Source organism: Pelophylax lessonae (genome assembly GCF_965119305.1).
Source record: "Pelophylax lessonae genome assembly, chromosome: 6".
NCBI classification, from domain to species: Eukaryota; Metazoa; Chordata; class Amphibia; order Anura; family Ranidae; genus Pelophylax; species Pelophylax lessonae.
Window position 1 is genome coordinate 278,914,659 of NC_138773.1, and position 13,766 is coordinate 278,928,424.

At 42.8% G+C, this 13,766-nt stretch overlaps 1 protein-coding gene across 1 annotated transcript in view; it reads left to right on the top strand.

The window, feature by feature from the left end:
• STAM2 (signal transducing adaptor molecule 2) overlaps positions 1-3,058 on the top strand; it is an 88,604-nt gene extending 85,546 nt beyond the window's left edge. The window contains exon 14 of the mRNA XM_082261116.1: positions 1,600-3,058. Within this exon, the coding sequence (XP_082117242.1) occupies positions 1,600-1,816 (217 nt within the window). The 3' untranslated portion in view covers positions 1,817-3,058. The remainder of the gene's footprint in view (positions 1-1,599) is intronic.
• Positions 3,059-13,766: the final 10,708 nt, after the last annotated feature.

A 13,766-nucleotide genomic window follows, 5' to 3' on the forward strand; every position in this document is an offset into this window, starting at 1 on the left:
AACACCTGGATATGTTTATTTGTGAACCATTCCATTGTAGATTTTGCTTTATGTTTTGGATCATTGTCTTGTTGGAAGACAAATCTCCGTCCCAGTCTCAGGTCTTTTGCAGACTCCATCAGGTTTTCTTCCAGAATGGTCCTGTATTTGGCCATCCATCTTCACATCAATTTTAACCATCTTCCCTGTCCCTGCTGAAGAAAAGCAGGCCCAAACCATGATGCTGCCACCACCATGTTTGACAGTGGGGATGGTGTGTTCAGGGTGATGAGCTGTGTTGCTTTTACGCCAAAACATAACATTTTGCATTGTTGCCAAAAAGTTTGATTTTGGTTTCATCTGACCAGAGCACCTTCTTCCACATGTTTGGTGTGTCTCCCAGGTGGCTTGTGGCAAACTTTAAACAACACTTTTTATGGATATCTTTAAGAAATGGCTTTCTTCTTGCCACTCTTGCATAAAGGCCAGATTTGTGCAGTATACAATGATTGTTGTCCTATTGACAGAGTCTCCCACCTCAGCTGTAGATCTCTGCAGTTCATCCAGAGTGATCATGGGCCTCTTGGCTGCATCTCTGATCAGTCTTCTCCTTGTATGAGCTGAAAGTTTAGAGGGACGGCCAGGTCTTCGTAGATTTGCAGTGGTCTGATACTCCCATTTAAATATTATCGCTTGCACAGTGCTCCTTGGGATGTTTAAAGCTTGGGAAATCTTTTTGTATCCAAATCCGGCTTTAAACTTCTCCACAACAGTATCTCGGACCTGCCTGGTGTGTTCCTTGTTCTTCATGATGCTCTCTGCGTTTTAAACGGACCTCTGAGACTATCACAGTGCAGGTGCATTTATACGGAGACTTGATTACACACAGGTGGATTCCATTTATCATCATTAGTCATTTAGGTCAACATTGGATCATTCAGAGATCCTCACTGAACTTCTGGAGAGAGTTTGCTGCACTGAAAGTAAGGGGGCTGAATAATTTTGCACACCCAATTTTCCAGTTTTTTTATTTAACAAAGTTTGAAATATCCAATAAATTTCGTTCCACTTCATGATTGTGTCCCACTTGTTGTTGATTCTTCACAAAAAATTAGTTTTATATCTTTATGTTTGAAGCCTGAAATGTGGCAAAAGGTCCCAAAGTTCAAGGGGGCCGAATACTTTCGCAAGGCACTGTGTGTGTGTATGTATGTGTGTATATGTATATGTGTGTATGTATGTATGTATGTGTGTGTGTATATATATATATATATATATATATATATATATATATATATATATATATATATATAAATTTGTTTTTATAAGACTCCCCTTCACTTCCTGTCTTGAAGACCACACAGGCAGCGATAGGGGGGAAGCGGGGTGAAATACCTTCTTAGGCAGCTGTTACTGTAATTTAAAAAAAATTCAATCATATTCTATTCCAATGGCTGTAGTCGCCAGTTATAATAGCGAGTTTCTTTTTTTATACTAAAAATTATATTAATTGATTACAGATTTATATAAATATGATTATATCTTTATTTTTTTTTTTTTTTTGAGAAGTTGAAGTTCCCTTTAAAAATCTGCTACTAAAACTAATTATTTTTCTTTCAGCACTGGTCATGAAGCAAGCTCAAACCCGCCATACCTAAACCAGACCACAGGTCCCAGAGCAGCAAACTACAGCCAGCCAATGGGAATGTCGGCAGATATGGCAGCATATCAAAACACTACGTCTGCTTTGCCTCCGGCATCTGCCTACTCAGCAGCTGCCCCTTTACACTCAATTCCCCAACAGCCCCAAAATTACTACCAGCAGCCTCTACTCTGAGACTCTGATACCCTCATAGACCTCTCTAAGGCTATCCTTGTGTCAGCCACAAGCTTCTAAAATCATAACTCCATAATAACGGTAGCAGACATAATAGGAAAGTGGTATTCTCACGTAAAATGGACCATGAACAGGTGCAAGATTCCAACAATACAAGCCCGCTCTTTCCCCTTCACGGACGCACATACCACTTGTTTTTATTTGCAGTTACAGGAGCTTCCTGCAACCATTAGGCTGATTTAGTGCCGCCTTGTATTGAGCCGCTCCAGCTGCAAAAGGTTATGTAGAAATTACAGTGGCAGAGATTTGCCAACTGGTTCGATTAAAGAGATTTAAAAATAGCAGAGCTTTTAAGTAGCACTTTATGCAGCTCAAAGACTTAAAGGGGCAACTAGTTAAATATTTTCATTGTTGTTCTTCCTTCTGCACATTCTCTTTTGTCTGACTGATTCCCCTATGTTCAGTGAGAAATTCTTGTTTAAAGCAGAATTTACTATGTTTTTAATGCCCATATTACTGTGTCTGTGATCACATGTTAGCCTGATGTCTCTGTTTGCCTGCAACGTTGCAAGAAGAAAAAGGCCCTCCTCTTGAAAAAATTCCTTGTGAAAATCCTCGGGTGAAAGCTGGACTGTTTTTTGAGGCAACAACATTTATTTTAGGTGAAGCTGAATGGGTCAGCTTTTCTGCCCCCCAACAAGCAAAGGCTCGGGAGTCCTAGCACAGCCTTATGCATTTAAGACTTATCACAATAGGTACTTTGCTTCAGGACACGTTGTCTTTATAAAACAACCCTGCTAAGCACCATTTTTCTGACATAGCCATATAACATAACCACATTTTTTAAATGCACGACCATTTTTGTGAAAGACTTTACTGAATATATTACTGTGATTGCTGGTGCAAACATAGGGAAGTTTGTAACCGCAACATCTCCATAGCATGTCATATAGCGGAGTTGGTTTGAGCCAGATAGAAAAGCTCATCTCCTGCAATGCAAGCTTTATTGGCTTTGCTTTGTGTAAGCAGTGCCGTCCTTTAGGAGGAAGCAGTGGAGGGAGTGGCACAGATACTGATTCTTAGAACGTTTTTGGAGCGTTTGCATGGTAGCTGCTCTCCCATTGCAAGGAAAGTAAGTACAAGTAAAGCATTATATAAGGGTTTTTTTTCTTAATGTCCAACAATCCTTATTTAAAATGAACTTGTAACCATGGAAAAGGTGGCAAAGCAGAAGAGAGGTTAGACATGCAGCCACTGTTTTTGTTTTGTTTTTTTGAGGATTTTAAAATGCTTTCTAAGGGTTATGTGAAGCCCTGCATAAAGTCACCCATGTCATTCATCTTGCTATTATATTTAACAGTACCTGTGCATGAAAGCGTTTTTTTTGCCCTTCCCCTTGTCCTAGTACTCTAGCAGTCCCTAGATAGCAGCTGTGAAATCTGTGTAAAAATCAACTTTATCTCTTTTCACTTCTTCCCTCCTTTCCTGATTAGCTGGAATTATTTTTTTTTTTTATTGGCTGTCCTCCATCAGTAGGGGAAAAAACAATTCCATCCAATTGGGACTGTAGGGATGCTGTCATTGTATCGAAGCAGACTGAACACAGATAGACTTTTGAGGGTAAAGTAAATTATACAATGCTTCCATATATGCTATCTAGGCATTTCTAGATAGCTATGACATAAGAGAGGGAGCAATAAAGAGCCAAAGACAGATTCTATGCACAGATATGTGAGATGCTATAGCAAGAAGAATGGTACAAGCCTTTTTTTTTTTTAAGCCCTTTCTAATTATGCCAGGTAAGTCCTGCCCCCACCTTTTGTCACTAAAAGGAACCTGTCATATATTTGGTATATTTGCTGTCAACTTGCCTTTAAGTGTTTTCTGGAGACTCCCAGTAAAAAATCAGTACTAAGTGCTCTGTTCTTCATCAAACTAATTCCATTCACATCACTGCACTGCTTAGCTGACAACTAGATTTTGCTTACCTTGCTTTGAATGAACATAACAAAGCAAGAACAAGTATAGAGAAAACATGCTTGCTGCAAAGTCAGCCATAAACAGATGGTAATTTATAAGTGATTCCATGCATTACTTTCCCATAGGTGTTCATATACAAGTGCATTTGTTATGCTGGAGCAAGTATGCATCGAGTGTGCAGGCAAAGCAAGGCTGTTTCTGAAGGCACCCATAGGCACTTCAGTTGGCGTCTGATCCAAGAGTGCTGATTGACCTCGTTGTTTAACATATTCATAGAGTGAGCAAGCTGTCCATGTCGGAATTCTGCTCCAAAAAGTCTTTCCTTTATTGAGCAATAAAGGAAGAAAATGTGTGTGTTTAAGTGAATGTGTTTTATTTTTTTCACATTATGCCAAAGGCCAAGATATTGTTGGAATCTGTATATTTAGAATGCTGCACACCCTGGAATAACTTTTTAAAATATCAGATTTTTATGTATTTTTTTTCCATTCCATCAGCACTTTTTTATACTCTCTACTCTTCATTGACTGGAGATTGGCTAGGTGATTTAACCATTGTGTTTTGCAAAGGGTGCACTAAAAAGATATTTCTCATTAGTTGTTTATAGCCTAAATATAATAAAGTTGAGGTCTAGTATTGGCCAGGGAGATAGGAAGATACTGTCGGGACAGATCAGACTAACTCTCAGGAGTCACTACTAAGAGAAAGGGCTTCAGCCCCCCCTGCTTCTTGCTTGTAATATATTAGGAACCGTGAAGTTCGGAATGTGGCGTCTTGTGAAGCCATGGCATGTTTGGACTGATGTACATACTGCCCGCAAGTCACAAATGAAAAAAAAACTTTCGTTAATGAGAGATCATTTTGATACTACATGATACCCTATTTGTATCCAGACTCCATCTTGTATTTTTATGGTGACACGCATATAATTTGTTATGTATTTTGTATTTGTAAGCTTTGTCTCCTTACTTGATGCTATATCTGGAATCTCTCATGTACTAGCTTGAACAGAAATGCTGAATTCATAGGTTATGATTAATACACATATTATACCTGATGTGCACAGGACTCCAATACCAGCTCAATACAGCGTTTGCATTTATTTTTCTCTTTCGTTCATCGACGGACACAGTGTTCCATAAATCATAACTACTGGGTTAAATTGCCTCCTTCAGGAGAAGGACTAGGCAGAACAAAAAGCACCTGGCTACGTCCATGGGCCATCCATCGCTTGCTATATAACCCCCCCTCTCTGCTCTAGGTAATCAGTTTTAATCTATCTAGTCAGGAGTTAAGTCCTAGGCTCCCGGGTGGGATCTCCGGTCCTAGCAATTTTTTCTCCTTCCTTGCATCTTTTTTGTTTTCTTTCTCTCGGGAGATCTACAATAAACTGCCAGGCTGGGCGACAGGCTGGATAATCTAGATCCAGTGGTCCCCCTACCCCAGCCAGTGAGCACATGCAGACCGCATTTACGCGCTAGGTAAGCCGCGACATAGCTTCACGGACAGAGGCTGGCCCGCAAGTTAAACGTCTCACAGGGTCGCATACGACCGGGCTTGGGTCTGAGTTGCAGTGGTCTGTTGGCCAACAGCTTCTCTACTTTGGTGGCAAGGATTCTGTCTGGAGCGTTAAAGTCCAGTACAGTCCCCCCTCCCCCTTTTTTTTTTTTTGGGGTGGAACCAGATAACCTCCAGAGGCGGTCGGACTTGCCTGCAGGTTCCCTCCTCCCGCCCTTAAATCCTGAGCTTGGCTTCCCCCACTCCCTTTCCCCCCTGTCTGGACCTGGAGTCTGGTGGGGGTCCCAGGGTAGAGAATGCAGCGGAGACCCCTAGGGTCTCTTCCACTTTCCTCACTCTGTAGGGATACTGGGATAGTGTGTGTCCTGCCCTGGTAGTCTGGAGGGGTCAGAGACCGGTGCAGGGTGCGCAGCAGTCTCCCCTAACATATGTCCTACCTTCGGTAGGGGAGGGGTGGCAGTTCCCTCAGAACCCCAGCTTCCCATGGTTGAACTGACGGTGGTCCTGCAGTCCTTAGTGTCCCGGGTGGAAGTGGCCTGTGGGCAAAGGCCCAGAAGGAAGCGTCTCCCCGCCTTCCCCTGCTCAGTCTGTCTCATCTGATTCTAAACCTGATGCCGCTGTGGACGCAGCCTGTCCAGGGCAGACTTAATATCACACCGCCAGGTCCATCCCATAGTGAGGATGATTCCTCCATGGTCGCAGCAACTAATAAAAAATGCACTGATAGACGCACTTAGCATTGCAGTGCGTGAGACTTAAAAAATGGTGAATGCGGCTGATGTAGCCACGGACGTGGCTGTGTCGTTCGATACGCGTAAGTCGCCTCGTAATCCAAAGGTGTTTCCTTATGTGCCTTATTTTGACAGGTTTCCCTGTAAGGTATGGAAACAACCAAAATCAACATTTGTGGTCCCCAAACGTTTTGCTGTATGTTACCCTTTTAGGGAGTAACTTTTTTAAAAGTGGACTAGTTCACCAGTGGTGGACCCTCCTGTTTTCAGGTTGAATAAAGCAACCATGATCCCAGTATAGGAATCCCCGCACTTTAAGGACCCGGCTGACAGGAAAGCGAGGCTGTGGCACGAGCATGTTTACTGTGGCTGGTTCGGCATTGCAGCCAGTCTTTGCCCCAGCCCTGGTGTCTCAGACCCTAACTGAATGGGCCAAGCTTTTGCACCAGGGCCTGGAGAGTGAGCAGGTCCCTGCTGCTTATGTTGATTTAGCGGACCAGTTTGTCTATGGGCTGCAGTTTATTTGTGATGCATCTTTGGATACAGCTCCTGTGCTGGCCAAACTTTGTTTCAGTGGTGGTGATTAGGCGCGTGCTGTGGCTTAAGAATTGGTCCGCAGATCAAGTCTCTAAGGAAGCTCTCATTTATCTGCCCTTTCAAGGCGATCACCTGTTTGGGGCTACCTTGGATGAGATCATTAATGGTATCACGGGGGGAAAAGAGTACCTTCCTGCCACAGTCAAGGAAGGGGAAGGAGTCTCGTCGCAGACGGGGCCCTCCTTCTCAGCCCATAGAAAACTCTTTCATGCTTCTGGGATGGAGAATAAGGGAAATAGATCTTTTAAATCTTCCCTGGAAGGTTCCGGGCAACCTTGGTCTGCTAAGCCTAGAGCTATCTTCTGCGGACCAGCAGACAAGACCCCTTTGGCATGAAGATCTGCCCTCACCCATTATTGGGGTGGGGGGACCTTTCAGCTTGTTTTCGGTCCCGTGGACTTCTTTTGTGAATGTCAAAGAGATCCGTAAAATTTTTATTTTGGGGGTACCCAGTAAGGGGGGCAAAGTTTGTTCTTTTCAGGTTTTTTAGGTCCTGAGTCTCCTTGCGCGGATTGAATTCCTGCAAAGGTTCAGGTGATGTCCGAACTACCTAAGGTCCCCCCTATCCCGGTCCAGGGAATTGATTTATCGAAGTCTGATTTTAATTCTGACCAGGGGGTTCCTTCCTCTGGACGAATTTCAGGAACCACACACCGGCTGCTGTCACAGAAAGTTCTCTCTCCCGATTTGCATACAGGTTCCGAGTCTGGTGGTATCGACCTTCAAGACAGTTCTGTTTGCACAGTCTACATGCAGCTCCTTTAGCAGGTTCGGCTCCACAGGAGGATTCTGAAGTGACGAGGACACAGGGTCCTCTGACAGACGCCGCAGGCGTCCAAGGGCCACGGTAAGGCCAGTGTCCTCCTCGGCTCAGGCTTCTTCTGCGGTTCCTGCGAGGAATCGAGAGCAAGGATCTTCCTATCATCCTGGTGGCCGTAAACTTCCCTTGTGGGCTTCCTCTCAGAGAAGGCCAGTTGTCTCAAGGGCTAATCTACCATCCTGCTTTACAGTCCATGGTTTTAATGGCTTAGCTATTGAAAGCCAGGTACTGAGGGATAGAGGTTTGTCTGGATCATTGAACCCTACTATAGTGAAGGTGAAGAAGTAGTCTTCCAGCCAGATATACCAGTGTACATGTAAAGCGTACGTTTCTTGGTGTGAGTCGGTTGTTGCTCATCCTCGATCCTTTTCTGTTTCTCTGATCTTAACCTTTCTTCAACGGGCATTGTTAAGAAGTTGGCCTTGAGTCCCATCAAGGGCCAGGGGTCTGCCTTGGCAATCTTCTTTGTGACCCCTAGCCACACACTCTTTCGTTCGTACCTTCATTCAGGGGGTTTGACATGTGGCTCCACCTGTACGATCTCTTTGGCCACCATGGGATTTAAATTTGGTGCTTTCGGTTCTCCAGAAACCTCCATTTGAGAATTTTCGGGAGATTCCCTTGTCTACATTATCCCAGAAGGTGACATTTTTGGTGGCTATTACCTCGGCCCGCAGGGTATCGGAATTGGCAGCATTATCATATCTCAGTTCGTATTTGGTGGTCCATAGGGATAAAGTGGTTCTTCGTCCCTGTCCATCATTCCTGCCCAAAGTTGTCTCTGACTTCCATTTGAATGAGGATATTGTGTTGCCTTCTTGTGTCCCAAGCCGGCTTATACCAAGGAATTTGCTTTGCATACCTTGGATGTGGTTCGTGCGATTCGGGTGAATCTGGCAGCTACTGAGTGCTTTCGGAGGTCAGACTCGCTTTTGTGGTTACGGGCGGATCAAGAAAAGGGCTGGCCGCTTCTTCAGCTACCATCTCCAGATAGATCAGACAGTGACTCAGGCCTATTCCATTAAAGGGCGGGTTCCACTTTTCCCTGTTACGTTGCATTATCCTGGGGTGCGGAGTGCTTCTTGGGCCTTCCGTCATCAGGCATCAATATCGCAAGTTTGCAAGGCGGCCACTTGGTCATTGGTGCATACCTTCACAAAATTCTATAAGGATGCTTCTTTTGGCAGCATAGGTTTTCAGGCTGCCATTTTTAAGAGGGGCTGTTCCCTCTTAAGTGGTGTTTTTCTTTAAACTTTTATTTTTTCAGACGGGGCTCCTGTGTCCTGGTTAAGGGCTCTATTTTTAGCCTTTATTTTCCCCACCCCTCCTTTTGGCACTGCTTTTGGATGACCCAGTAGTTATGATTTATGGATCGCTTTGTCCGTCGATGAACGAAAGAGGAAATGGGATTTTTGTACTTACCGTAAAATCCATTTCTCTGAGTTTGACACACAGCACCCACCCCTCTATGGAGTTCTGATACTTCTAATACTGCTTGCTACTAAACTGATTACCTAGAGCAGAGAGGGGGTTATATACCAAGCTGAGAACGGCCCATGGGCGTAGCCAGATGTTTTTTGTTCTGCCAAGTCCTACTCCTTGAGGAAGCAATATTACCCAGTTTTTGATTTATGGTGCTCTGTGTCAGTCGATGAATGAAAGAGAAAAATCCAATTTTTTCCCTACTTTTCTAATAGTGGACTTTATTTAAAGTATAACTAAAGGAAAAGTGTTTTCTTTAGTTCTGGACAGAGTGAGGATGGATTCAAACACCTGTCAGTTCCTTTTGCTGTCTGTGCCCCCCGTTAGGGAGATTCATCTCTTCTATTGTCCTGTTTACCATCATCATTGAAAGTGAAAGTAAAAGAAAATCCCAAATTTTGGGTTGTCCCCAGAAAAGTATTAGAGGGGAAATCTTCCAATGGGGTCACAAGTTCTGTTGGTCTGGGGCCTCCCAATGAATTTCTTCAATTTGCGGGGGTTTCTCCTCACTTTCTGTTTTGGATATGGGACAGGAAGTGAAGGCAGATCTCCCCAATGGGGCACAGATGGCAAAAAATAACCAACAGAGGTTATATCCCCCTTATCCAAAATGAAGAAAAAAAAAGTTTTTACTTTAGTTCTTCTTTAAGGCTTGTGTACATGAGCCTTGATTTTCTGCATTTGAAATGCAGCTCAGAAGATTTACATGTACCACAGTGGTGCAGTGTGGATGAAAGATTCCATTTAACCTTCTTTCTGTTGCATTTCTCTGGCTGCCGTACACCCTCTTGAGATGCTTTTGTGTTGGACAAAAAGCAGTTCAAATTCAGTTTCCTTTGGGGGTTTTTTTTGGTAGTTTGCCTTTAAATGCATGTGTTTAGCACTGCTGCATAAAACTGCAAAAACCAGCATTTGACAGCAAAGCCCTTGTACACAAGCCATACAAACTCTGAAAAATGTGATGAAAGCGGTATTTCCAGACAGCTTCAGACCTGCATTTGTGGTTGACTGTTGAAGAATAATAGTAATAATCTGATCGGTTGCTGGGTTGTCTGAAAAAAGCCTTTCCATTTGTATCCCATTATTATACCCCAATGTGCAAAAAGGTGATTCAAATACATGCACCCTAATTTAAACCGGTACAAATATGTTTATGGCGTAATTAGAGTGCAGAAGTTTTGCAACTAACTGCACCTTAATGTAAATTCATACAAATATTTTATTGCCTGCTTAGTGCAATGAAAGTGGTTGTAACCCTAAAAAAAACAACAATATCTCTCCTGCGCTCAAGTGGTATGCGGGAAGGTGAATCTTCTAGGCGGTTTTATGACACAAAAGAAGTGGTCTTGCTGCCCCCCTCAGGACCAAGGGTATCCAAAAGGCACTACAAGAAAACAACGAGAAGGGCGCACCGACCTTGTGCATCACCATTTAAAAGTTTATTAAAATCAAAGAATTGTAGCGTACAATATACTCACAAACGTAGCATATGAACAAGCATATAGGAAATGGGCACCGCTCTCTTCCAGGACACTTCTCTACTGTTGGATAACGTGATGGCGTCCTCAAAACCTGATGTGGCCACATCAGGTTTTGAGGACGCCATCCAGCAGTAGAGAAGTGTCCTGGAAGCGAGCGGTGCCCATTTCCTATATGCTTGTTCATATGCTACGTTTGTGAGTATATTGTACGCTACCCTTCTTTGATTTTAATAAACTTTTAAGTGGTAATGCACAAGGTCGGTGCGCCCTTCTCTTGTTGTTTTCTTGTAGAACCCTAAAAAAAAACCCTGACCCTTTATTGCAGTATACATAGCATAGTGCTTGTACTGTGTCATCTGTCTCTCAGGTTGATCCTGCCTGTTCCTGTATCTCCCTTAGTGTGCTGACCACGGTATTCATGACTGCTGATCCATGAGTACCGTGGTCAGGCTGCGTGCCTCCGTCAGCCGGCTGCTCTCCTCTCTCTCCCTGCCTGAAGTCTGTGTAATCCAACTCCTCCCCGCCACTATAGCTGTAACATTACTACTGAGAAATCCTGTAATCCCCTCTCTTACAGGAAGATATAATGTGCAGTATCCGTTTTTTTTATTCCACAAAATACCTTATTTACAGTGCCGCTTGCCGTTCATGTGACCTCCTCTCCTCCCAGCTGACGTCCGCTCAGTGCTCGGAGTGGGGAAGAAGAGCACCGGCAGGTCCTAGGCGCTGTAAAATAAGGTATTTTGTGCAATCATCCCAGATAATGCACATTAAATCATCCTGTAAGAGGGGATTACAGGATTTCTCAGTAGTGACTTTACAACCACTTTAAGCCTTTTTTTGTGATATGATACAGTATGATTAGTTACCAGAATATGGTGTCAAAATGCCAGCTGAAGTAATAATTCTTGTGAGAGGGACCAGAATTATACCAAAACATAAAAACATAGCCTGGTACCTAATGAGCTGTCCAAGGTAAAAACAAGCAGTGAACCGATATTTGTGGAACCTTGTACCTCAGTGATGTTCTCATTGGCCTAGTCCACAAAATGGATACCTTCACTAAATGTAGCCCACATGTGCCCTTATACATAATTATACAAATACTAAAAATAGAGATGTTTATCCTAATGTAAGCTATCTTTTTTAAGAGGTATATTTTAGCTCACCCAGTGTCTTGTTAACAGACAAGATTGTAGCCGTTTTGTAAGGCTGGGTACACATTTAATACGGAAGCGGCTCACAGCAGGTGTCCGGGTGCATCCCTGTTCTAAGTTTCAGGGACGAATCGGGCCTGACTTCATACCTGAAACAGCCAAAAATGCACAGGACCCTGTGCAAAATGCTCCTCAGCCGCCACAGATGTGTGAACCGGCTCCATTGAGAGCCGGGCACACTCTCCTGTCAGCGAATTGGGTGTGGAGAAACCCGCTTCCAATTGGCACTAGTGTGAACCCAGCCTTAGACCCATATTTTGAGACTGCTGCCTATGCCAGTTCTAGTAACTAGTGACAGGTGGTAAGATTCATGTTTTAGTGGTGAAACTGGTCCCTGCAAGTGGTAAGGCTGAAAAATTGGAGCTGCTAGTGAACAGTGGACTTCAAGCCCTTCAACCTTCTGGCGGAACTTCACCTGGCTTAGTGTGGCCTTGAAGGAAACTGTAGATTATAATTAAATGACAATATGAACTTTAAATGTTATTGGCCTTTTATATAGATAGGTATGTTATCCCTCCTTTTTTTTTTAAATCATTTTTTCATCATTGTCTTGTATAAATGAATTAGGAGGCACTCAGTTTAAGCAGCAGAGAGTTGGTCTTGAGATGCTGATAAGGTGTTGAGCTGTGAATAAGGGCGAGCACAGACTGGGATTCAGCATGCATTTCCTGATTGCACCAGATAGCAGCTGTGTTCAGCATATGGCCACTTTGCAGAGGATGGAAATCACTTTTGAGCTACATTAGCTCAATAAAAATGCCTTTTCTCATCCGTTTGAAGTGTTTCATGCTTTAAAAAAATTGACCCACAGTATGAGTCCTTTCTTCATTTTTGATGGGATAAAGATCTGCATTTCCAGACTATCCTTAGAGCTGGTGAAATCTGGTATTCCTAATTTTTTATCTACAGAAGTAGGGGTTGTGTGGATTTTATATTCAACAAGGCAGTCTATAGCTATCTAAGTAAGTTTAAAGAAGGGAAAGATTTCCTTGGTACAGAACTGGTGGTTCCCATAGGAAGATAGGAGAAAATTTGGATCTTACTGAGATTTAGGTTGCTCAAATGTGACACCATCAAAGATTTCCAGCAAATGCAGTTCAGGAAAAAAATATGCTAAATGTCTATTATTTTATTTTTATTTTTAATTCCTTTTTTATTAGGTAGGGTACAGAGTAATTTCCTATATATCATCAACAGTTCACATTTCACCTCGTACAGAGTATTACAAGATCGGTAGAATTTATACTCTAAAAATGAAATAAGATATATCACAAGTTTTATAATTGGGATTATTACCATACCTAAATATCTTTGCCATTCTATTAAACATATTTCTGTGATAATATGTCAAAGTTGGATGGTGTGGATAAAAACGGCTTTATTATGTCATCTTTTATCTTGTACAGTGGGGATTTTCTAATTTGGTTGGGTAAGTTATTTAATTCCAGAGAGTGACTAGGTGTCTGGAGAGCCACGCATCCTATCAAGACCCGCTGTATGATAGCGAATGGCAATCTCAGCCTGGGTCCTCATTAGGCCACTCCCCCTAAATGTTTCACTCCTCCCTCTGGAGCTAACTCATGAATCATTCCAGGGTATAGATGGCACTGAAAGGGAAGTTATGGGAAAGAAAAGGAGACAGAAAGTGGGGTAATACGGTATTGCATATGAAAAGGGGCAAATAATGTTAATGGCACCCAAACTACCATTCATAAAAAAATATTCGAATTAGTTTGCAGGTCACTAATAGTGTATAAAACTGCTGGGGCCAATAATAGAACGCCCATGCTGCTCATCTTTAGTTTCATTGACTCATATTCTTAAAGTAAACAAACGCTTATAGCACTTTAGCAAGCCCCCATTTACTTCTGCAGCTATACGCATTTTGGAAAAATACACTGGTAGCCTGCCAATCCTCTAATCTAAAAGTAATAGAGGGGATATCTTCCAATGGGTACACTAGTTCTGGGGGCCCCAAGATATTACTTTCCTTTACAGAGACTTCCGCTCCCTGTTTTGGCTATTGGACAGGAAATGATGGTAAATCTCCCCGATGGGACACAGATGACACAAAATAAACCTTACAGGGGTTATACCCCTTCCTTACTCTATCTAAAATAGAAA